Raw genomic sequence first — 24,224 nt, forward strand, 5'->3', positions numbered from 1 at the left:
ATTGTTGGATTATATGGTGGTTCTATATTTAGTTTCTTGAGGAACAGCCGTGCTGTTTTCCACAGTGGCTGCACCAATTTATATTCCCAGCAACAGTGCACAGGGGTTCCCTTTTCTCCACGTCCTCGCCAACATTTATTATTTGTTGTCTTTTTGATGATAGCCATTCTGACAGGTGTGAGAGATCTCACTGTGATTTCGGTTTGCATTTCCCTGATGATTAGTGATGCTGAGCATCTTTTCATGTACCTGTTGGCCATCTTTATATCTTATTTGAAAAAAATGTCTATTCGGGTCTTCTGCCCACCATTAATTTTTTTAAATGTCTTCATTTTCGGCCATTATTTGTCACCATCCCCTACTCCCCACACCCCCCAACACATACCCCACAGCTCATGCTCTCAAGGCACTGGCTATTGCACTTGGGTTCCCTGAGTTGAAATGCTCTTTCCCCAGAGATTCGCCTGGTGACACACTATTTATTCTTTGAGACCACATGGCACCCTCGCTCCCGTCTTTCCTGTTCTTGATAAATATGGTTACTCCTCCTTCCATGCCCCTGCTTTATACCTTTACTAGAAATCTTCTCATCTTTCTCTAATTAAGTCAACATAGATATTATCTTCTTAGTCTACGTGGTATCATCATTCCTTCATTGATCCCACCATCCAAAACACTTTCTCAGTGTCTCAGTGGGCCAAGGGCTGTGGTACGAGCTGGGGATTCAAAAATGATCTAAAGCTATTCTCACTCCTTTGAGACCTTACAGTCTAATGACAGAGGCTTACATATGAACAAATAAAGACTGTGCAGTGTAATAAACATTCACAAATCTATGGCTTGTCTTATCAATTCCTCCATCCTTAACATCCACCAATGGCAAAGGAGTGCTCGATAACTTCTTGAACAAATGATGGTATGAATGAATGATGCCATGGATGGACTGGTCACCTTTAACCTAAACCAGTACTGCACACTGCAGTGTCTTATGAGGCGCTTTTAAGAGTTACACAAACAAAACATTTTACTTTTAAAAACCAGTTATGTGTCTACTCTACTATGTGTAAGAAAATATATAATTATTTATCAAACCCATACTTTTAACAATATTATAGATGAGAAAAAGCTTAAACTTTTTAAGTGACTCAATATAAAGTCCATAATAATATAATGTGAAAATTTGGTTGCAGAAAATAAATGGCTGAACTTTTAGAAATACTGCCTTAAACAAGGTAACTTTCAGTTTCCTTTTTCTTTTTTTCATAAATTTATTTATTTATTTATCTTTGGCTGCGTTGGGTCTTTGTTGCTGCATGTGGGCTTTCTCTAGTTGTGGAGAGAGGGGGCTACTCTTTGTTGCGGTGTGCGGGCTTCTCATTGCGGTGGCTTCTCTTGTTGCAGAGCACGGGCTCTAAGTGCGTGGGCCTCAGTAGTTGCAGCATGCGGGCTCAGGAGTTGTGGCTCGTGGGCTCTAGGCGCGTGGGCTTCAGTAGTTGTGGCACACGGGCTTAGTTGCTCCGCAGCATGTGGGATCTTCCTGGACCAGAGCTTGAACCCATGCCCCCTGCATTGGCAGGCGGATTCTTAACCACTGCACCACCAGAGAAGTCCCCACTGTTTGCTTTTCATAGGTTTTGTTCTTTTCCTCAATCCAGTCTATATAAATTTACCTTCAGAATTTGGGGAACCTCTTGAAATAAATCTTTTAGTGTAAAAACTTGCAACCAAGGGCAATTTAAATCTTTAAAAAGATAGGACAGGGCCTCCCTGGTGGCGCAAGTGGTTGAGAGTCCGCCTGCCGATGCAGGGGATACGGGTTCGTGCCCCGGTCTGGGAGGATCCCATGTGCCGTGGAGTGGCTGGGCCCGTGAGCCATGGCCGCTGAGGCTGCGCGTCCGGAGCCTGCGCGTCCGGAGCCTGTGCTCCGCAACGGGGGAGGCCACGGCAGTGAGAGGCCCGCATACCGCAAAAAAAAAAAAAAAAAAAAAAAAAGATAGGACAAAGAAAGTGTGTGTGTTGAAGATGTACCAAACCATATTTATATTATTTTATTTCAGAAGTGATTCTGTAAACTCTTCACTTGGATGTCCTGATTTTCACAGGTGAGACCTGTTCAGATGACGGGATAGAACTACACATAGGCTGGGTTGAGGAGGGAGGAAGATTAGGGAATGGCTTTGCCAGGCATCCTGAGCAGTTGGACATGGTTCTTTGACATTTATTAGGTACAGCAGTAGCTACATGAGGATGAGGATGACAGCAACTCTGGGAAACCAACAGGGATCTGTCCTTGTCCTCGTACAGCTGTTTCATGCCTACCTGGTCTTTTTTTCCTGTGGCTGCCGCTTACTCTTTTTTTGTTGTTTTTTTTTTTGGCCACGTGGCATGCGGGATCTTAGTTCCCTGACCAGGGATCAAACCCGCGCCTCCTGCATTGGAAGCGCAGAGTCTTAACCACTGGACCACCAGGGGAGTCCCTGCTTACTCTTTATTTCTCCCTTCTCTCTTCTCTCTCTCTCTCTCTCTCTCTCGTCCATGGCTTTTGCCTGCTAACGTCTCCGTTTGTGGGTCTCAGCTTTTCACCCACCATACGCTTGCATCTGGGGTGACTAACTCAACCCAAGTTCCCTGGGACTTCCCAGGTTTTAAGCCCAGAATTTCCACATCCTGGGAACACCCAAAGTCCTGGGCAAACCACCTCTTTTCTATATGGCTCATATTCAAATTCTGTAAGAAAGAAGAGGGAAGACCTGACTGGGTCTCTTAACCCCTCCCCAGCCCAGAGCATCCGAGCTCTCCCACCAGGCTCTCCCATCAGGGTGCTGATCCCTACTGGCTGGACCAAGGTCAGGCTTGGGGGTGGCATAGAGAAGCTTCCCCAGCGCCTTACTCAGAAGGTGCTTGTGAGCTGGGCAAGCCTGGAAATTGCTTTGCTGGTCCCCTTTTCACTGTACACACCAGTTTGTCATTTATCAGGGTCCTGGGGTTCTTATGCATATTGGCTGTGGGTGTGTTGAATGGCGGATGTGTATATGTGAGGGACCAGGTAGAAACTACCTGTTATCATTTCATTCCTTTTATTTTTATGAAATCAATCATGGTACACAGATTAGACTCCTAATATAGTGTTATGGAAACCCTGGCCCAAGTTCTAATTATGATCCCAACCTTGTCCACTCCAGAGAACGTAAAGTTTGCAAAAAGGTATGTTTCAATAGCAAAATAGCATAACCTGGGAAACGTCGAATTTTAAGCACATGGGGATGAACACAAAATTCCCCCGACCCGGGCTGGAAGGCAGAGAAGCTGAGCCGCGGAGTGGTTGGTAAAGGCCAGAGGTCTTCATCTCCCTCCCCAAGTTCAGCACCCCACCCACCCACTTGGCCCCAGAAATTAGGTCCTTCATTATTAAAACTGTTTTTCCCATCTGCAAGAAACAGAAGTTCTCCCCGCCTCTTAAATTCTAGGGGCCGGGTTGGGAGAGAGAAAAATGAAATCGCTGTAAAAATACTTAAATTCTGAAGCACATGATTGGCTTTCAGGAATTGACCATAAAACTAGAGGGTGAAGAAGCTGGAGGGCTGAGGCTCGGGGTGGGGCGGGGCTGCTGCAGCATCCCACACCCCATTGCACCCCCGGGGCACCCCGCGTCCTAGGAGCATCGGCAGCCCCACCCTCCACGTGCGGGGTGAACTCGGCCAGCTCTGCGCCATCCCGGTGTCACTGCACAACCCTGTCGCCCCCCCCACCCTCTCCCCTCCCCCGCCACCTCACGGGAACCGAAGGGCCGTGTATTTGCACTGACCTTTCCATTCTCTGCTCTCGGTGGCTCTCTTACAAATAAAGTTTGTGGCTGTTACCAACGCTAAGAACTGATGAGAAAACTGAAAAAACAAGTCTAGATGCATTATTGAAACAAAGTCTAGTTCAGCGTTTACTTGGCACTGAAGCATATGGAGACCATCAGTCCAGTTTGAAATGGGTTCCCCTGCCCTGGTAGGAAAGGTGAGCAGCTCTGAGTTCTAGAGGTAGAGGTGGAGGAGAGCGGAGGCTCAGGGGAGGGAGCAGTAAGGACCATCCCCTCCCCTTAGGGCTCCAAGACGCACGTCTGTAGACCTGGTTTCTGCTGAATCAAGGTCACCTCCAGGGCAGGCTCTCAGGGCCCCACCCCCCACCCCTGTACTGTACAGGTGTGCCTTCCTGGCCACGCCTCCCCCAGCTCATCTCACTGGCTCTTTCCCCTGATGACCATGTCCAGGCTCCTCTCCAGCATCTCTGATGGCTGGTCCCAGCCTCACCTCCTCAGGGAAGCCCTGCCCACCTGGGATGGTCCATGGCGGTACAGAACCAGCACACCGGCTGGCACACGCAGCACACACCAGGTCTCAATGAGCAGAGAGGATGCTATGCCTGATGCCGCGTGGCTTGTACAGCAGTGCTCCGCGAATAATACCAGACTCAATTCTATAGTCGAGGGGAGAGGGATTTTAGAAGCTGGTATAACCTCCCCTTTACCAACCCTGACTTGATTCTTCATTTCAGTAGAGCAAAAGGAATTAGAATAATTGAGAGACCCCCTAAGGTGGTCGTGAGAAAAGAGGATAAAAGATTCTAAGTAGGGGGGAGGGATAAATTGGGAGATTGGGATTGACATGTACACACTACTATATGTAAAACAGATAACTAATAAGGACCTACTGTCTAGCACAGGGAACTCTACTCAATACTCTGTAATGCCCTATATGGGAAAAGACTCTAAAAAAGAGTGGATATATGTATATGTATAACTGACTCACTTCGCTGTACACCTGAAACTAACACAACAATGTAAATCAACTATACTCCAATAAAAATTAAAACAAACAAACAAACAAAAGATCCTAAGTATTCAGCAAGTTTAACAGGGCGAAGGCTGACCAGGATACAGGAGAGACAGGACCCTGACTGGCATTAACGCTCCGGGCCTCAGTTTGCTCATCTGCAGAATGGGGGAGGCCAGTGGGGAGAAGGGAACCACAGGATCCCAGTCTTCTGGCTCTGTGATTGGCTCCCCTTAGTTCTTGTTCCCCCCCCACCGACCCCCGACGGCTCACCGCAGCTTTTGAGGGAGGCCATGTGGAGAAGCCCAAAAGCAGAAATAGGCCAGCGAAGTCCCTTTCCAGTGAGGCCTCACCAAACACTCCATACTGAAAGGGTTCATAATGGTACCACTGGGAAAAACGAGGAAGCCAGCAGGGTGCTTACGTCTGTGGAAGTTCTCTCATTCCTGTGGATTCCATCCTGGGCCTTTAGGAATTCTGTGGATTATGTCGTGCTTTAGTTCACTCTGGGAGAAAAGGCGTGAGCGTATACAAGTTGCAGTTTTCACTTAAAAGCTGCCACCTGGGATCCAGACTGGGTCTGCGGTGACCCCGCGTGAGCTGCACCCTGACGTGCTGCACACATGGCAGCTTAGCTGCAGTGTTTTGCAGAAGAGGTCTGTGCTCTCCTGTATCTAGCAACTTAAAAGAGATAAAAAGAAACCCCAATAAAAACTAACATCAATGGATTCTTTTGAAAAGAAAGCAAATCTGCTTAAAGCATTAACACATTGGATCTAAGTGTGGCTTATGTTTATAAACTCATGAGGAATTTGTTATGACGCAGGGGAGGAAAGTTCCAGGACATCGGAATGGAGAGGCTTGAGTGGAGCGGGGGGCTCTTAGCCGCCTCCCTTCTCCTTGGCCAGCAGGGTCTCTTTGGAGCAATTGGGATTTTAAGAACTGTGAAGAAGATTGGTTATTCTCTGGAGAGATGCTGGAGCTATAAATGCTTACCTGGTCCCATCTGTGAGATCTTTGCCCTAAATACAGAAAGGAAAATTCTGTTTTGATGGATGAATCATACAGAGTATCATATTGTAGAATTTGTGTTTCTTGATGTGAAATTGTTGGTGGGGCTTGTAATACAGAGATGAGGTTCACACCTTTAACTAATGCTTAAGTTTCTCTTTTGAGGTCTGTGTTGGGAAACTCAGGCAGCATTGTTATGTTCATTTTGCATTTGGAAACCAGAGGAGGATGTAGGGCTTATCTTGGACTACACGTAAGTGACCATCTGTGCTGGTTTGCCAGAGACAGTCCTAGTTTCTGCATCTTGTCCTGTTGTCATTATTAATGGTGTCCCCTTTCCCTCTCACAAGTGCTCTGGTTTATATTTAAGTATACGGTCACCCTACCCAGCTGACACACAGCTGGCAACAGTAGGATTGAAGATCCTGCATTTCATTCACCAGATCACCCATTTAAGCAAATGTTTTCCCAGTTGTCAAAAGTCCTTTATTTCTGACTTACAGAGTGACACACAACAGTGTGTCCTTTAGAAAAGGAGGTGGGTGACACATCAGACATGAGGTCTCTGGTTGAAACATTGTTGCTTGTTTTTCACAATGTTTTGTTTGACTTTCACAGTTATCACTGCCTTGGAAAATTATGTTTTATGACTTTGCCCAGCAATAATTATTTCTTTTGTGTCCCAATGTCATATCATTTTAAGCTCTCGTGTTCTTAATAGAGTTTAAAGTTAAAAAAAGGAAAGAAAAGAAAACAAAAATTGAAACATAGCAGCACAATTCCACAAATGCTTGATTCTAGCCATGATTTCTCTCTTGAAAAACTTACACAAAGGCAGTTGACATGCTTTCCTCAGCCCTGTAATTAAATAGGCCTGCCGAGAAGTCATACACAACAGTTTATGATTTTTGTGATTAATGCCCAGCATGGCAATGCCTGTTGAAATTCTGTTATCACAACCCGTAATGGCCCAGTTCAGTCATAGTTTTGCTCTGAGTGCAAAATCACCATTTGCCCTTACATCACTCTTTTATCTCATCAGTTGTCTTTCCTTTTATTTTATTTATTTTTAAATTGTCTTTATTCAGATGATATGATTTTTTTTTTTTTTTGGGCCACACCACGCGGTATGTGGGATTTTAGTTCCCCAACCAGGGATCGAACCCACGTCCCCTGTGTTGGAAGCATGGATCTTTAAACACTGGACTGCCAGGGAAGTCCCATCTTTCCTTCTAAATGACACGTCTCTGTGTCTTAGCTCATTTTGAGTCATGAATTGCCAACACATGGAGCCATTAACCAAGAAATCGTCTTGCACCCTTCCTGGTTAACTGAAATGGAGTTGAAAATGTAGCCTGCTGGTAACCTCTTGTAGCTCTCTACGTGACTGCGGGAAAATCACATGTCAAGTTCTTCCCGCTTTCCTTACGCCTTTCACAGCAAATTTCAAAGTCTGGCAGTAGGCAGATTGGTTTGTCCTAGCAATTTTTTAATCCAGAAATTAAATTAAACTGAAAAGTCTTGTACACATCCAGTTCAAATAGTGTTTCTTCCAGAAAGAACATCTCCACAGTAACAGCAATGACAATAATAGTGTGTTTCATGAAGATATGAATTACTAAGCTAATGTAGATTGTAGAATACAGTTACTGTTTTCCAGAGACCCCTCTCAGAGAAACTGACAATCAGCGAAAAGTTCTTAGTAAGGGCTGCGTGTTTTGGGGAGAGATGTATATAGAATAGTGCCATGGCATTAACACAGAGCCTCTCAAAGTGTTGCGGGTTCCTGTGCTCAAGGAGGAGGAACAAAGGGCCAGTAATGAGTAGAGAAGAAGCTTTTCCCCGTAGAATGGTCAGAAAGTTTGACTTCAGGAGAACATGTTTTACTGGAAATATGTCTAAATTTCATGGTCCTTAATGATTTATGTTAATGATCTTCACTGCTAATGCCCTTCTCTTCTGTGCATTCCCCAGAGAATTCTGCTTCGAGGAATGTCTACAGAGGCAACAGTCTGCTTTGCTTTGGGGGAGGGGAGGGTTCGATCGGCGAAGACACGTGGTCCCCCAAGGGGGTTCCTCGGGCTGCCAGGAAACTAAGCAGAGCTCAAGATGCTTGGGAGACCTGCCCCCATCTTGCTTATCCGGGAATCATCCAGAGGAGCTCATCTGTTCTCATTTTCCAGACAGCCCCAGGCAGGCATAATCTGCATCTCAAAATGGATCTTTTCTTCCTGGATTGAGCTAGTCTTGAAGGGCCCCAGGTAGGGCAGGGTCCTGTTGGTTGCTGAGGACTGCCTTTGGAGGTGTCTTGCTACCTCCTTCATCCTAGGACCCTGCACTCTCTTTTGCTTCTGTACTGTGTCAAGTGACAGGTGGAAACTGCCAGAAGCAGGCTCTTCACACACCAAATCAAGTCCGGTTGGTGTCAGAGCCCAAAGCCCAGGGACATCTGCTTTAGGCTGATGATCTGGTGCTGCAGTGTTGCTCTCTCTCTCCATCTACCCTGCCCCCATCCTTTCTGGCATGAATCATCTGAAGACAAATACACAACGTCTATACAAGGATCCGGATAATCTGGACCTGGGGGCCTGAACACAGATCCCTCCTTCATAAGCACTTTGTACCCAAGGAAATAGTCAGGTTAAAAGGAGATTCGTCTGGCTTTTGCCGCAGGCTACCAGTACAGAAACTGTGTAAGATGAGTTCCTCCTTGAAGCAAGATTACCAGGTCATTCTGTTGCAAAGTCACGGAGTCCTTGAGTTACCTGCCCCTTCAAACCCAGCTGCCTGCCTTCGTGCTACCAGGCTTGGCTTTAACTTTCTGGATGATCCACCACTTCTTGGGTTTCAAGAAAAATTCTTTTAGGAGTTGAAGAGTCTCTTCTTCCCTTCCTGATGTGGGTTGAGCTCACTTCCTGGCAGGATGACTTTTCTTTGTCCTTTACAGCCTTCCGAATCTTTTTTCTCCTAAATGGCCAAAATATGTCCCCCACGCTGCCAAAGCACACAGGTGACTCAAGGTCAGAATCTGGAGGATAGGCCAGCCATTGTTCTGCACACATTCTTCATCTAAATTAATCTAAAACCTTGCCTGAATGACCTGTAAACTGGGTCAAGTTATGGTCAGTGGCCTAACCACTGTGTTCCCCACCCCCCAAAACGATGGGGCTCCTACAGATTAAAATATCATGCTCCCCCTACCAGTGGGTGTGTTACTTGTCCATATCTGAAACAGCAGCACCCACATTGCTCAGATTATTTTCGCGTTTTGTGGTTGTTGTTGTTGTTTTGTGTGTGGATACTGTGCCTCCTCTTTTCACTTTCTGGGAAATGTGCCAGTGTTTCAAGGACTGGGTAAAGAACAAAATAAATATTTGTAGGTAGTTTAAAGGGAGAATGAGTTAGTTGGATGTAACTCTTCCAAAGAAAAGCATTGAATCCATTCAAATATTTTAAAGTAATTGACTGGAGAGATTCAAAAGGTTGATTTTACTAGTTTACTTTTCAGATTTGTGATCAACATGTGTGTGTGTGCGTGTGTGTGTGTGTGTGTGTGTGTGGAAGAAGAGTCGAGAAAGTGTAGGGAAAGTAGTACAAACTTTTAAAAGTCCAGCTGAAGAGATTGAAATTGATTGCGTGAAAAGTCAGCTGCTGCTTGTGTCTGTTAATCAAGCTCTAAACAGTTGGTGCCGGAAAGTGTTTACTCAAGAACCTTCAGCATATACCCTGTCTTTCTCACTGTCCTTTTAAAATGGGATTTCACTGAAATTTGGGACGTTCCGCAGTCGGCTGTTTATTTCTCTGGATATCAGCCTATTGGGAAGGCTGATTCTGTGGCTGAGATTAAAGACACGGGAGAAGCGGCTTCCAGCAAAGGCTCCTGCCGGCGATCCTGGGAAATGTTTTCCTTCCTAGGCTGCGGAGTCGCCGCAGTTGGTGGCAGGGGCCACAGGCCGTGCGGGTCCCGGGCAGGAGAGCGCATCACCTGTTGGGGCCTACGGGAGCGCGCGGCGCGGGGCTGGCCGGGACACAGCCCGCGTTCCTCGGGGCCCCGGCCCGCGGGCGGGCGGGCGGACGGACGGACGGACGCGGGGACGCGCGCGCGGGGGGACGCGGGAGGCCCGGCGCTGGAATGCAGTTTTCCCCGGCGAGAGAGACTTTGTACCGGAGTGGAGAGTAGTTTGGGGTGGGGTTTCGCACCGTCCCCTCCTCCCCACCCCCGGGCCCCCTTCCAGGCGCTTTCTGGGAGCTTTTTCAGAACTGCGCTCTGAAGTTTAAAGACCAGCGAAGGGCCTGGGCCGTAGGCAGGGACAATGGAAGAAAATGAAAGCCAGAAATGTGAGCCGTGCCTTCCTTACTCAGCAGACAGCAGACAGATGCAGGGTAAGTAACAGGCTCATTCAAAGATGGAGTTACGGTTCCGCGTGTCCCTTGCCGCTGGCTGCTGCTTTTTAGAACTGCAGACCGGGCGCCTGGCACAGAAAAGGCGTATTTCTTGGGGGTGGTGCGTTTCCCAAACTGAGTGGAGAGCTGTGAGCTGGACTTTATCTCTGGAAGGATTTGCTTAAGCAGCAAAAGAAGTGGCGGGGTGATGTCACGTTTGTAGCCCCGTAAGCCGTCAGTACGTGCTAGATCTCTAGGCAATGACAAATATATCACTAAAAGCAGCTTTTTATACTCACTGCTCCAGCCGTGGGAGAGAGGAGCTCTTTCTGGAAAGCTCTCTGTGGGACGGCAACACTTCCATTCATTGGTTGGGGGATTCCATGAGGCAAAGGCACGTTGGATGCAAGTTTTGTCGTATTTGAGAGTTAAATCGCAGAGTTTGGGCTGTTTTCTTTTCCAGATCGGAACAGCAGGGGAGCACTTGTCCAAGTGGGGGAGAGATGGAAAACTCAGTGAATTTTCTGTATGCTTTCATTCAAAAGATGGGAGCTGTTAGATAATTTTGGTAAATTTTCTCCGAGCAGTTTCCCTTTGTGTTTATAATAGACTTGTCTTTTCCGTAGGGAATTTCCAGAAGCTTATGTTGTTCGAAAGAAATTTTGCAGTGGGGTTGGGTTGCAGTGGAGAAAGGACTCCTTTTCTGTGCAGTGTCTGACGTCTGTGATTCCAGAGCCTACCCTGCAGTATCATACAGGCAGCATGTTCGGACACTAAATAGTGGAGAAGCCCCCAGCCCCCAGCCTACCCCAGGTTCATCTGGGGGCCAGTTAGTAACGGTGTTTGCGGGGCTGCTGTGATGTGCGTGGGAGAAGCAACTGCACAGGGTGAAAGGTGTGTGTTTTTTAAAAAGGCAAAAGGGAAGTAACAAATGACTCATCCGCACCGAAAATGCAAAACTAAGCCAGACAGAAGAAATTGCAATTAGAAGAGATAGACACACACACACTCCCACCCCGCCACCAGTGAAATGCAGGAAACCTTAAGACCAGTAAACCCTGGAGAATCCCAGTCGCATAGCCATCCACTAGCCGGCTGTGGTTGTGCTTCCAAAGCACCACGCTCTCCTCAGTGGGGCTCCCTCGCCTCCCTTTCTCTCCCCATTTTGATAGACAGGATCCTACAGCAGGAATTCAGCCTCTGGGCTTCTGCTGAAATAAAAATACTCATAATCTAGAGGGGCAACAAGAGTGGGACCGATTTAAGAAAGGACTTTCAAACAACCGTAGCCATTCGAAGATACTTCAGAGGCTGGAGACCGTCAGACTGAGTGTGATCACTTTCTTTCTTCATTCATTCAATGAATATTGAGCATCTGTTACTTGGGAGTTACTGTTTTAGCTGCTGGGGATCCAGCAATGACCAAAATAGACTAAAAACACTTGCCTTCATTGAATTTCTATTCTGAGGGCCAAGTTTGGGGGGAAGGGGAGTGGTGGAGCTAGACAATGAACAAATAAAGAAAAGAGATGGCATTTTAGGTGGCAGGGTTACCAGATTTGACAAAGAAAAATACAGAATGCTCAGTTCAATTTGAATTTCAGATAAACGGCAAATAATTTTTTAGTATAATTATATCCCATGCAGTATTCGGGACATACTTATGCTAAAAATTATTCGTTATCTATCTGAAATTCAAATTTAGCTGGGCATCTTTTATTTTAGCTAGTAACTCTGTTAGGTGGAGATAAGGCCGTGGGGAAAAATAAGGCAGGGAAAGGGAGGGTTGAGTGTGGGGAGGGGGCAGGGGGTGAACCCATAGTAAGGTCATTAGGGAGAACGTCACTGCTGTGATATTTGAACAAACATCCGAAAGAAGGAAGAGCATTTTCAAAGAACAGAGTGGGGAAAAGACGGGAAGAAAAGAGGTTAAGAGATCATTCTAGGCCATATCAGGTAGGGCCTGTGAGAGTGTAGTAAGGACTTGGGCTTCTGTTTCAAGGGAGGTGGGAGCTGCTGGCAGGTCTGAGTGGTCTCATAAAGGGTAGATCCTGGGTGTGCTGTACTGAGAACCACCCCAGTGGGAGTGGGGGAGGGCAGGGAGCCCAGTTGGGAGGCTTCCACAGTAAACCAGGCCCTAGCTTGGACCAGCGGCTAGGATAGTAGAGTATTGAGGATGAAACCAAATTTGCCAAGGGATTGGATATGGGGTGTCAGAGAGATGGAGGAGTCAGAGATGAGTTCAGAAATTTTGGTCCGTGCCTTTGGGGAGTTGCCATTTACCTAAATGGGAAAGTGTTTGAGAGGAGGAGCTGAGAGGGTGTTTAATGGCCTGGAAGTGGGTGGAGAGCAGAAAACCTTTTGGATATGGTAGGATCGGTAGGCTTATCAGGCATCCAAGTGGACATGTTGATTGCGATTTGGATATGCATGGCTGGAATTGAGGAGAGGGGCCCGGGGATTGTGAAAGCTGGACTAGGATTGGGTCCATGTGCAGAAGGAAAGGTCCCAGAGATGCGCCCCAGGGCACACCAGCATTTAGAGGTCAGGGAGGCTGGAAGGGGTGGCTGGAGAGATTGTGAAAGGGAGCTAAGAATCCCGGTTAGATTTCTAAGATCCGGTTGAGTCCTGGGTGCAAATGGTGCTGTGAAGGAGAGTGGCCTCATCTCCCGTTCTTTGATGCGCGAGAGGCCCACGCAAGGGAGGCCGGGCCTCTGATGCCCGCATCACCCGAGGTACCACACGCCCGTTCCTATGCTTGCACACTTGATCGTATTTGGCATCGTAATGCTGGTGGCAGTGTGGTATTCGGGGGCAGAAAGCATACCTTCTTTGTCTTCACATCCCCAGCACCTAACTGAGCACCAGGCATGAGACGGCGATCAAGAAATTCGCGCTGAACAGAAGGCTAATTATACCACCCCAGGGCTTTGAGTTTATCAATCTACAATAGATAAGGATCCCTTGGGTGATCATGTAACTTGTTCAAACCGAGACAGTTTTGAGAGTGAAAGGGGGGAATGCTATAAATAATTTCGCTGGGACGACAGTTGTAACCCAGAACTGTTTGGCAAACTGGGCGCATATGGTCACCTCGAGAATAGCTCTTATAAATGAGGGTCCCAGGGCTAAATCGTCAGCTAGTGAATAATAACAGTGTGAAAGGGTACTTGCAAATGCAGAGAGGTGCTTAGTAATTAGTGGTTGAATTTGAATCTAACTGTATCACACTTCTTTTGAAGGCCCTGGACTCCTCAGAGGGGTCCTCGGGGTTCCTGGGGATGCCTGTCCACCCACAGCGGCCCTGAGGCGACTGCTTTTGCTCTGGCCCCAAAGGTCTTGAAACCTCCTGTGCAAGTGAAGTGCAGTCAGCCACCTGCCTACCTCTACCACCCCTGATTCTCCTGTGTCTTAAGATACTAGTATTTACTATGGTGGTAATCATTTCACAATATATAAGTGTATCAATTCAATACATTGTACACCTCAAACTCAGACAAGGTTATAGGTCAATTATATCTCAATGAAGCTGGGAAAAAAAAATAGTATTGGGAGCTCCACAGAATGCAAGCTTGGGGAGTCCCAGACATTTTGGTCTCTGCTCCGGTCTCCTCTAAAATTGCCCCATCAGTTTCTGTCTCTTATCCTGCTTTACTCTTCAGAGCACTTACCACTGTGTGACATTTATATACACATTATCTGTTCGTTGTCTGTCCCCCTAATTATAATGTGGGTCCTCTTTGAGGGAAGGGAATTAAGTCTGTCTAGATCGCCATTTCACTACACTTCCTAACTCCTTTCAGTGTTTGGAGCAGTCACTCAATAAATATTTGCAAAAAATGAATCAATCAATTAATCAGCAAACCAACCTTTGAGACAAGAATGCTTTCCTGGGTAGGGGAGGGGCTGTTGCTATTTTGTCTAAAATCTCTACCAGAAACCTCTTTTTTTTTTTAATTTTGTAAGGTTTTTAGAGGAATATACATAATGATCTGGTTTCAGCTGTAATTTCTGTGCCAATTTGTCTCTGGTGGTGATCTTTATGATATTAACAAGAGAGCTGGCAAACTGAGGAATCCTGTGAGCCCCCAACAGAATATGTGATACATAGGAGTCAGATAACCTGATTGCCAGTAATGTCTGTGGCTTAGCATAATCAAGGTTAATTTTTTTGAACGCAGTGGAATGTGGACATTCTTGGCCGAGTGGATCTGCTGGGTGGTTTACCTCCAGACCACCCTGGGGCCTAGGTTCCTTCTGTCTAGTTATGACGCCATTCCCCAGGCTCTGGGAGGCTTCTGCTGGAGCTTTTGCATTTAACCGGCCAAAGGGGAAAGAGAAAGGGCATGGAAGATTATTCAGGAGGTCAGGGGCCAGGACTACAGGTGGCCCACATCACTTCTGCCCACATTGCATTGACCAGGATTAGAACAAGGCCCCAGCTAGATGAAGGGGACTGGAAAATGCACTTTTCTTCTGTGTGCACAGGAGGATGTTATGGTTTGAATACATGGACAGACAAAATGTGGCTGCTGCCATGGTAGATCCAGATAGATGGTACAGCGGGTCAAAGCTGCAACTCCCCGCCATGTGCCGATGCAAGAGAGCATCCCGGCACAATTGAAGAAGCGACACCTTAGAGACAGCTGACCAGCAGCCACTGTGAAGCAGTGGGGGACTCCTTCCCTAGGAGGCCAGGGCCTGCCTAATCTGACCCAGGAATACAATGTCAGGCAAGCCATCAGCCCTGTTCCTGGCTCTCAGGTAGCAGGCAGGCGTGGGATGCCTAAATGATGCCAGGTCCAGATCCCGTTCTGCAGGTCAGCCGACCCAGCCCAGGCAACCCGAGAGTGGGGCCAAGAAGCCAGCCTCGGCAGCTCCCGCGGTCTCCCGCCTGCAGGATGATTTGCTGTGTGGGTGTCTACCCTTGGATGACCCGTCTTCCATAATCCTCCGCCTCCCCGGCATACCTGGTACATACCTGCCCCTCCCCATGTCCCCACTTTCTACTTTTCCTTTCCAGAAGTCTCCATCCCAGCCAGGAGGCCCTTTGAAACTCAGAAGAGTCTCCCTCTGGCACTTCTGTCCTCTTGATGCCCACCCACTCCTGCTTGGGAAAGGTTGGAGGGGCCATTCTCCACTGGAAGCTCCTGTCTTGCTCTTGGCCCTGCTGGAAAGGAGCTGCCGGAGGGATGGCTCTGGGCTGGGTAGGGGCGGGGAGGGAAAACTGGAAGCCTTGTCTCCAGGCTCCAGCTTCATTATTTGTTTGACACCGATTCCCAGAATAGCAAACAGCTCGACACACCCAGACTTAAATGTTAGCACCAAAGTGCACTCCAGGCAAGGGTTAGCACTGTGTTTCTGTTACCACGCCTTGGACAGCATGTCCACGTGGATGGTGAGGAATTGATGGGCCTTGAGATCTCTGACTCCGCACTGTGGAATCGTGACTCCACATCCTCTGCTGCTCCCCTTTGTTTCCTCCTCGGCTAAAAGATCCCATTCTCCCCAGATGACCGGAACGGGAGAGCAGTCTCCTCTCCCTCAGGCATGGGAGTCGGTAGCTTCCAAGAACTGAGTCTCATGGTGGGAAAGGCTCCAGTGACCGGGAGACTTCGTGTGCGAACAGCGTTGGGTTGTAATGGGTGCCGTGAAAGTGGAGCAGGGGCCTGGTGGGGACCCGTGAGCAGGTGGGGCCCAGAGCTGAGTGAGGGGCAGGCAGGTGAGGCCGGGGAGGGAGTGGGCGCCCAGGGCACTTAGGTGTCTGCCAGGGGCAGTGCACTGGTGCCGTTCGCTACTGTCCTCCACCTCGCCTTAAACCTCCGTAAGCACCTGGAGACATTTTAGAAGAATCCACAAGACAGAAAAAATGGAGAAGTAACCTAAGATTGATGTGACCTTCTTAGTGGACAGTGTTAGGAAGGGTGGGGCTTGGAGGGTCGCAGAGTTGGGGGCTGCTCAAAAGTGGATGTTGACTAGAAGGTGCAAAACTCTTTTCAGTCTCCAAGGGATTGCTGTTCTGGCTGTTTTGACCCCTTCTGAGGATCCTGAGATGAAACAGAATAGTTCTTGTGAGCCTGTGTGGCAAAGCAAGGCCGAATGGAACTTTCTGTCCTTGTTGGTAGTTGAAGAACAGGAGTGTTTATCCTTATGGGTGGATGTGGATATTTGTGTGTTATGTCCAGGTGAAGAAATCACCTTCCCAGCGATTCCATCCTGCTAATTAATCTAGCTGTCCTGGATGACTTTTAAAATATATTATTTTCATGATGTCAAAAGTCATCAAGGGCATTTCCTGGCAGTCCAGTGGTTAGGACTCCGTGCTTCCAATGCAGGGGGCACAGGTTCAGTCCCTGGTTGGGGAACTAAGATCCCACAAGCCGTGCGGTACGGTCAAAAAAAAAAAAAAAAAAAAAAAGAAAAGAAAAAAAAAGTAATCGTAAAAATCCATTTGGAAGTCAGCTGTTATATCACATATATAACAATTTTGGCTAATACAAAACTCACATGCACACACTCACTCAAAAAGATAAGGCTGAACCTCTTCAGATTGCCCACATATTTACCAACCTGAGATACGGCCTTTTCTGCACCTGGCTTTATCCCGTAGATCCTGTTACCTCTGTGTCGTTAGAGAAGAAACCACAAATAAGGTAGCCGTCACGTGAGCCCATATAATGAGAAGGTAAACTAAGTGAATGGAATTATAGTTCATCTCCCAATATCATTTTTTTTTTCCAGCCCAAAGGTCTTTATTGGATGCTTACTAATGATTAGCATGGGCTGGGTGCTAAGGGAAATTCCAAAGAAACACATGCATGAAAGCTCATAATAAACAGTCAAGTTCTCTTCTCACAATTTTCTTATTGATCCTGCAATATCAATAGCACAGGTAATGTTATTGAACTCTCCATTTTGCAGGTAGGGAATCAAGACAGACAGACACAAGACGGCTTGGCTAAAACCACATGTAGAGTAGGCAGTGGAGCAGGGCCTAGTACTCAGGGCTTCTATGCAATTCCTACCGCCATCCCCTTCCCTGTTGAAAAAATACTTCACTCAATAATTGCATAACTTGAGGTGCTCCCATGTTCAAGGTGATTTTCAGTGGAAGACTCTTCTTCTCATCATTTGAAGAAAAAGGGAACAATTTCCACCCATTCTTCCAGATTTCAATTCCATTATTTCAGGAGTGATTTGAGCCTCCCTGGTTTCATACTGAGTCCCAGAGCCTTTTTATGTATCTGGTTTTTTCAATGTCTTTTAATCCAATAGTTCTATCTTCTCCCCCTTCTAAACGTACAGCTGAAACTAATGAAAAGGAGAATGAACTAATTGGGCTATTTTTTTCCTTCCCTTTCCTCATCAGTATCTGATGGAGACGCTGTAATTAGCCAGGTAATGAGAAGTGAAGGGTGAACGAGAAGGATTATTTCCAGAACACACATCTAAGGGTGAAAAACTGGAGCAGGACAAAGAGCCAAAGATGACAGTATTTTCTGTGCCTAACCAAGGGTGTTGTACCTACAGTTCTAGACGCAAGCATTTCTAGGTAAAGAAGAGGGAAACTGTACTGATGTCCTTGCCTCTGGAGGAGCTAGTTTATGTGTAAACTCTGGACACGTGTTGGTTTATATCACTGGTGTCGAGATTTAGTTCTCTGAGACTCTGTCCTAGAACTCTTAAATATTGGGTGCATTTTCTGTACTTAATTTTTAAAGATAAATAATTAACAATACACTCTTGAAAACTTATTTTTTAAAAATAATTTAGAGTATATTTATAATTAAAAAATTTTTAAAAATGGGACTTCCCTGGCAGTCCAGTGGTTAAGACTCCATGCTTCAAAGGCAAGGGGCGCGGGTTCAGTCCCTGGTCGGGGACCTAGGATCCCACATGCTGCGTGGCGCAGCACAGCCAAAAAATAATTTGAAATTAACAAATAGAGAGTATTTAAAAGATTTAAATTTGCATGTCTAATACCAGTTCAACCATGCTTATTTTAATAATGAAGACAGTGAGGCTGAGAGAGGTCCCATCGTTTGTCCTCAGTCTAGGATTAAAGGCAGGACTCCTGAGACCCAGCCCTGTGCTTTTCCAGGGAATTCAGTGGACAAGGATACCTTACTCTGCCTGCGTCTGTGTTACTGTATATGAACTGCCCTCCATGAAGAGAACTTGCAAGCTTCTGAAGTACTTCAGAATGCTTATTACTTCTCTTCCTATTCTGTTTTTTGTTCTATTTTGTTTTGGTTTTTTTTTTTTAAGAAGTAACTCCTGGGACTTCCCTGGTGGCACAGTGGTTAAGAATCCGCCTGCCATTGTAGGGAACATGGTTTGAGCCCTGGACCAGGAAGATCCTTCATGCCGCGGAGCAACTAGGCCCGTGCACCACAACTACTGAGCCTGCGCTCTAGAGCCTGTGAGCCACAACTACTGAGCCTGCGTGCCACAACTACTGAAGCCCGTGTGCCTAGAGCCCGTGCTCCGCAACAAGAGAAGCCACCGCAATGAGAAGCCTGCGCACTGCAACGAAGAGTAGCCCCCAGTCGCCGCAACTACAGAAAGCCCACAGGCAGCAACGAAGACCCAACACAGCCAAAAATAAATAAATAAATAAATAAATAAATAAATAAATTCATTTAAAAAAATAAAAGGAAGTAACTCCTCTTTCTCAGTTAACTGGAATATTCAAACCTGACACTCCATTTGCCATCCACTGAGAATGAGTGGAGATTCCCTATGCATGGTCCTTGCCAGCCTCAGTTGCTCAGTTCTAAGTAGGAATCACTTGTTTCTACCCGGCCAGCTCAGAGGCCAGGTGTCTGGGTCAAGACCTTCAAAATGCACCATCTTTCTTCCCTTTTCATTGAGTATTTCAGATAAAGTCTGTTTCAAGTAAAACGTGTCTAAGCCTTTACATCTCCTTGATTATTACCTGTAATAATATTCTTCTGCTTGCTTGGTTTGTGATAACAGGGAGAAATTGACTTTTCAAGTGGTTCACATGTCCATGATGATAACGGCTATTTTTGGTCTTGGAGATAAAACAAATGTTTCAGAAACCACCTTCAGATTATAAAAATATAAAAAATCCTGTAACCAGGATGAAACTGTGTTTAAAAATAAAGAAATAGGGCTTCCCTGGTGACGCAGTGGTTGAGAGTCCGCCTGCCGATGCAGGGGACACGGGTTCGTGCCCCGGTCCGGGAAGATCCCATATGCCGCAGAGCGGCTGGGCCCGTGAGCCATGGCCACTGAGCCTGTGGGTCCGGAGCCTGTGCTCTGCAACGGGAGAGGCCACAACAGTGAGAGGCCTGCGTACCGCAAAAAAAAAAAAAAAAAAAGAAATAATCAAAATCACGGAAGTTAACTTTTCTGTAATTACAGATGAAGGTGAAGGGTAACCCAAATTGCCTGCAAACTAGTCCGACCAGGGGTTCTCATTTTGAATAACCTCAGGGAAGGAGTCAGCAATTGTAGAGTTTTTGCTGCAGCATCTTGATTTCTAAGGTGCAGTTTTGCATGTTTCTTTCGCTTGTTAACTTGCTCCCCTTCTTGCCACACACACACACACTCACACGCACAAATGTGCTCAGTTGCATTCATGTTTTAACAGCTGCCACAAATGCTCTTGGGGCTCATAAATGAGATTTCTAGTGTGAAATCATTAATTGTGAGCTGTATCTTTTTTGTTTTTCAGAACAAGGAAAGAGCAATCTGCAGGTAGCATCCTTAGAAGATGCAGAATGTCGCAGAACCAAGGAACGCCTTTCTAATGGAAACAGTCGTGTTTCAGCTTCCAAATCTTCCCGAAACATCCCAAGGAGACACACTCTAGGTGGACCTCGAAGTTCCAAAGAAATACTGGGAATGCAGACATCAGAGATGGATCGTAAGAGAGAAGCTTTCCTAGAACATCTAAAGCAGAAATACCCCCATCATGCCACAGCCATCATGGGCCACCAGGAGAGGCTGAGAGACCAGGTACAAATATGCTGTCATTTCACTCTGCAGAGCTCATTCTTTTTCTTTTTTCTTTCTTTTTCTTCCACTTTTATTGAGATATAATTGGTCTGTGGCACTGTACATTTAAAGTATACAGCATAATGATTTGACTTACATTCATCACGAAATGATTATCACAGAAAATTTAGTGAACATCTGTCATCTCATTTAGATACAAAATGAAAGAAATAGAAAAACAATTTTTTTCCTTGTGATGAGAACTCTTAGGGTTTACTCTCTAAACAGCTTTCATATATAACCTACAACAGTGTTATTACATTTATCATGTTTACTTTACATCCCGAGTACTTATTTATTTTATGACTGGAAGTGTGTACCTTTTGACCACCTTCATCTGATTCCCCCTCCCCGTGCAAAGCTCATTCTTTAATGAACATGAGGGAAAGTAAAGACCTTCAGTTTAAAGGGGAAACAAATAGTTGAGTGGATTGTGCCCACTGTTGCGTTGTCCCAGATCCCTTTGGGGGTTATGGGAAGGAGGCAGATTGGTTTGACCTGACGGCTCAGCCCTCTTTAGCAGCAACAGTAAGAGAACCGGAGGTGAGAGAAGAGAGACCCGGAGAATATGCAGTTCCCCTAAAAGAGCGTCCCAGCTTCAACCACAAATACATGTAAAGTGCAGGCAATGCACGGGTATCACTTGACTGAGTAAAGCACGGGACCAACTAATGTGTACCCCGATAGCACTGAGTGCTGGGCACAGTGAATGAATGAATACATGCGTACATACGTACATAGATTTTTCAGGCTAAAACAGAGCATGCAAAGGGGTAGACTTGTGATAAACCCCTTTTCCTTAAAAAGCTGACATGAGGGTTTTGTTTTCTGCTCTTTTTTCTAATCGGAGATGTTTTCCTTTTGCACGCTTGGCTTTCTGCTGTCATCAGCTACCTGTTTTCTCAGGTCCTCTTGACAGCCATACAGATATCACCCGACTGTGGCTCGGGATGTTTTTGTTTCTTGGCTGTGTATAGTTACTTTTTAGCAGACAGCGTGGGTTCGGGGTTACAGGAGGTGGGGGGGCCACCCTCCTCTGTACCCCTCACAGATAGGCATCTCCATCTGTGGATGGAGACCGTGGTAACAGAAGCAGAGCACACTTAGCCATAGGGCTGGTCGGGACAAGGACAGGCTGTTACTGATTTCGACACTAATCAAAACTAGTAGAGAGACAGGTAGAGAGACGAGCTCTGTGTTTTAAGTCTGCTCTCTTGCCAGTTAGTTACAAAAGCGATGTCTAACTCGGCTTTTGATCGTCCGTGGAAATGGAGATTGGCACCAGCTTGAGTAATTTAAATCTATACTTTATCCTCAATCTCCTGTGCCCCTTTAAATGGAAGCTTCTCTTCTATGAAATCTTCATCACAGTGCCTAAAAATGTGAAATATGCCTCATGAACTGTATGTTGAAAAGTTCACATTCCCAAGAGGCAGTGGGCCCAGAAGAAGAGAAACAAAAGAAGAATCCGGGTTGATGTAGAGATGAGCAGATTAATTCTTCAGTAAATAAGAAAAGGATGGCCATCTTCATTTCAAGCATATATAGAAAATACCCCTATTTTCTTTTATTTCTATTTATTTATTTTTTAAATTTATCTCCCCATCCCAGTTTTATTGAGATATAGTTGACATATAACAAAAATACCTCTATTTTCTATTGATAGTTGGACACTATCCATTTAATTAATGGAGTTTGTGCCTCTCTCTGTGTCATAACATGTGAGGCATCATACTTTATCCAGTGCTCTTCGGATTGAGGAAACTCAGGACAGTTACAGTTATACAATTTGCTAAAGAAAAGTTGGAATTTGAATCCAGTTATGTCTAAATCCTTGTTTATTCTACTGTTCTATTAGTTGAAAATCATTGCGTACAGAGCAGATAGTATGGTCTGTGTATGAGGTGTAAGGGACGTGTGTGTGTGTGTGTGTGTGTGAGTGAGAGAGAGAGACAGAGAGACAGAGAGAGAGAGAAAGAGACTATAGGGGACAGCGATCTGGGTGAAGGAGGCTAGAGAGTTGATTTGTGTTGAGTGAGCAAGGCAAATGTATATTTTTGAAGTTAAAACGTATTCTTTTGCAGAGAAATTAGTCTGTCAAAAATGGTAACTTTTCCATTTAAAATTTTTTTCAATTGCTGTAACTGTTATTATCTGTGATGTCATAATTGTCGCTACTACCATGATGATGATGGCTTTGGGTAAAGTTATTATGTGGGGAACCTAAAAATAACCAGAAGGTTGTAAAGGGCGATGGTGTCAAAAGACAAGAGAGTAATGAATGTGGCTGAGTGGCCTCAAGCTCCAATCTCCTGTCACTTGCATCTCCGCCATGATGTAGTCTGGCCACGGCTGGTCAGTTGCCCCTTCGTTGGGTAATTTGAGATGAATTCTTGTGTATTCCAAGCTGACTATCCAAAAGGGGAAAGGTTGTGATGCGTGGATCTGTGTGTACGTTTTTCCTTCTGCTGCTGTGTTGCAAAGGAACCTTAATCAGCACTGTAAACATTAGAGATAAGCTTAGGTGACGACTTAGGAAATTCCTATAGACAGCACTTCACCTTCTGTCTTTTTCATTCTTTTTCTCCTATCGCCCATTTCCTCTTTCCTGTCCTCTTCTCCACAGCACGCTTTGTTCCTCCCTGATCTTCTGACAATGGATTATTCCAGGCTTCCTTTACAGAAAGATCCCGTGACCCGGCCATAAGGAGGAATGCAAATATCACAAGTCTGATGCACTTTCCAGATATGGAGTTTCTAAACACCACATACTCTTCTGGTGGCTGTTTTCTTGGTTGCTTCCCAGAAAAGTGGCTTTAGTGAGGAGTGCCAGTGAGAGAAGTCAAGGATAACCTGACGACAATGCTGTATCCAGTACTATACATGAAATATCTTGGTGCTAAGGAAATTCAGGTTCTAATGCCTTGGTATCAAACATCAGGAGAATCAGAGCACGCCTTATGCTTTGAAATATGAATTCAAACACGTGGAAGATTCCTGGTTGAAAACTTATACTGGAGACTTTGAAAATAAGTCAGTCAAGAATTTTCTTCAGTCTAAATTATTGAAAAGCACAAAGGTTTCCTTTACTCTCTTCTACTATCTTTTAAAAAATGCAGATGACAGTATTGCGTGATAGAGCTTATCTGCATGATAGTACACGGAATCTTTATTGACTCCCCAGCATACTCCTGTGAGGCAGTCAGGCTGTGAAGCTGCATCATCTGGCAGCAAAAAGGCTTGGCTCTGGGGTCAGGCAGGACTGGGTTGGAATCCAGTCTCCACCATATGCTCGTTGTATGATTTGGAGCTAATGACTTAATCTTTCTGTTTCAGTTACCTCATTTGTCAAGGGAAGATAATACCTATATCACAGAGTACTGAGAAAGAAAATGATGGATTCTCTTTCTGTTTCAGTGGCAGCTCTTAGCATTACAGTATTCTGATTTGTGATGTCCAAAAGAAGAGCCTCGGAGGCTCTTATTTTCAAATTAGTGTTTAAAGTCATTTCACTTCTTTATCAACACATATTTGAGTACCTGAAGGAGTTAGTTTTTCCCATTGTCAGAGCACAGTTTTGTTATATTTCTGAAATTCGCTTTTATTTTTCCTTCATTACAAGCTTCCAATTTGGATTTCTTTCACTTATTCATCCCGTATATATTTATTTGGTACCTACCATGGAAAAGGCATTGTGAGAAATACAGACAAAGAGGCATGGCCCCTGCCTTCAAGTCAGTAAAAGATATAAGGCATTCACATACAGAGACTAATCTTTCCAGATCCAGCCTAAATGTCACACCTGCTGAGCTGGTCATAGCATCTTGCAGTACCTGTATTGTAGCATCTCATCATGCCTTCATTGTGCTTTTACTTATGTTTCTTCTCCCATCTAAAATATGCTTTTGGAGCAAGAACTTTGTCTGAATCACCTTTGTAAAGCCAGCATTTATGGGAGCACACAACTGAAATTAGGCGTGATTA

At 45.6% G+C, this 24,224-nt stretch overlaps 1 protein-coding gene across 13 annotated transcripts in view; it reads left to right on the forward strand.

The window, feature by feature from the left end:
* Positions 1–9,746: 9,746 nt before the first annotated feature.
* Positions 9,747–24,224, forward strand: part of KIAA1217 (KIAA1217 ortholog) — a 330,492-nt gene continuing 316,014 nt past the window's right edge. For 12 of the 13 annotated variants that reach the window (XM_060097722.1, XM_060097721.1, XM_060097709.1 and 9 more), the window contains exons 1-2: positions 9,747–10,214; positions 19,918–20,201. In XM_060097722.1, coding sequence (XP_059953705.1) covers positions 10,145–10,214; positions 19,918–20,201 — 354 coding nt within the window. In that variant the 5' untranslated portion in view covers positions 9,747–10,144. The remainder of the gene's footprint in view (positions 10,215–19,917; positions 20,202–24,224) is intronic. The other variant, XM_060097719.1, reaches the window with a different exon arrangement.

This window comes from Mesoplodon densirostris, chromosome 4, assembly GCF_025265405.1.
Source record: "Mesoplodon densirostris isolate mMesDen1 chromosome 4, mMesDen1 primary haplotype, whole genome shotgun sequence".
Taxonomy (NCBI): domain Eukaryota; kingdom Metazoa; phylum Chordata; class Mammalia; order Artiodactyla; family Ziphiidae; genus Mesoplodon; species Mesoplodon densirostris.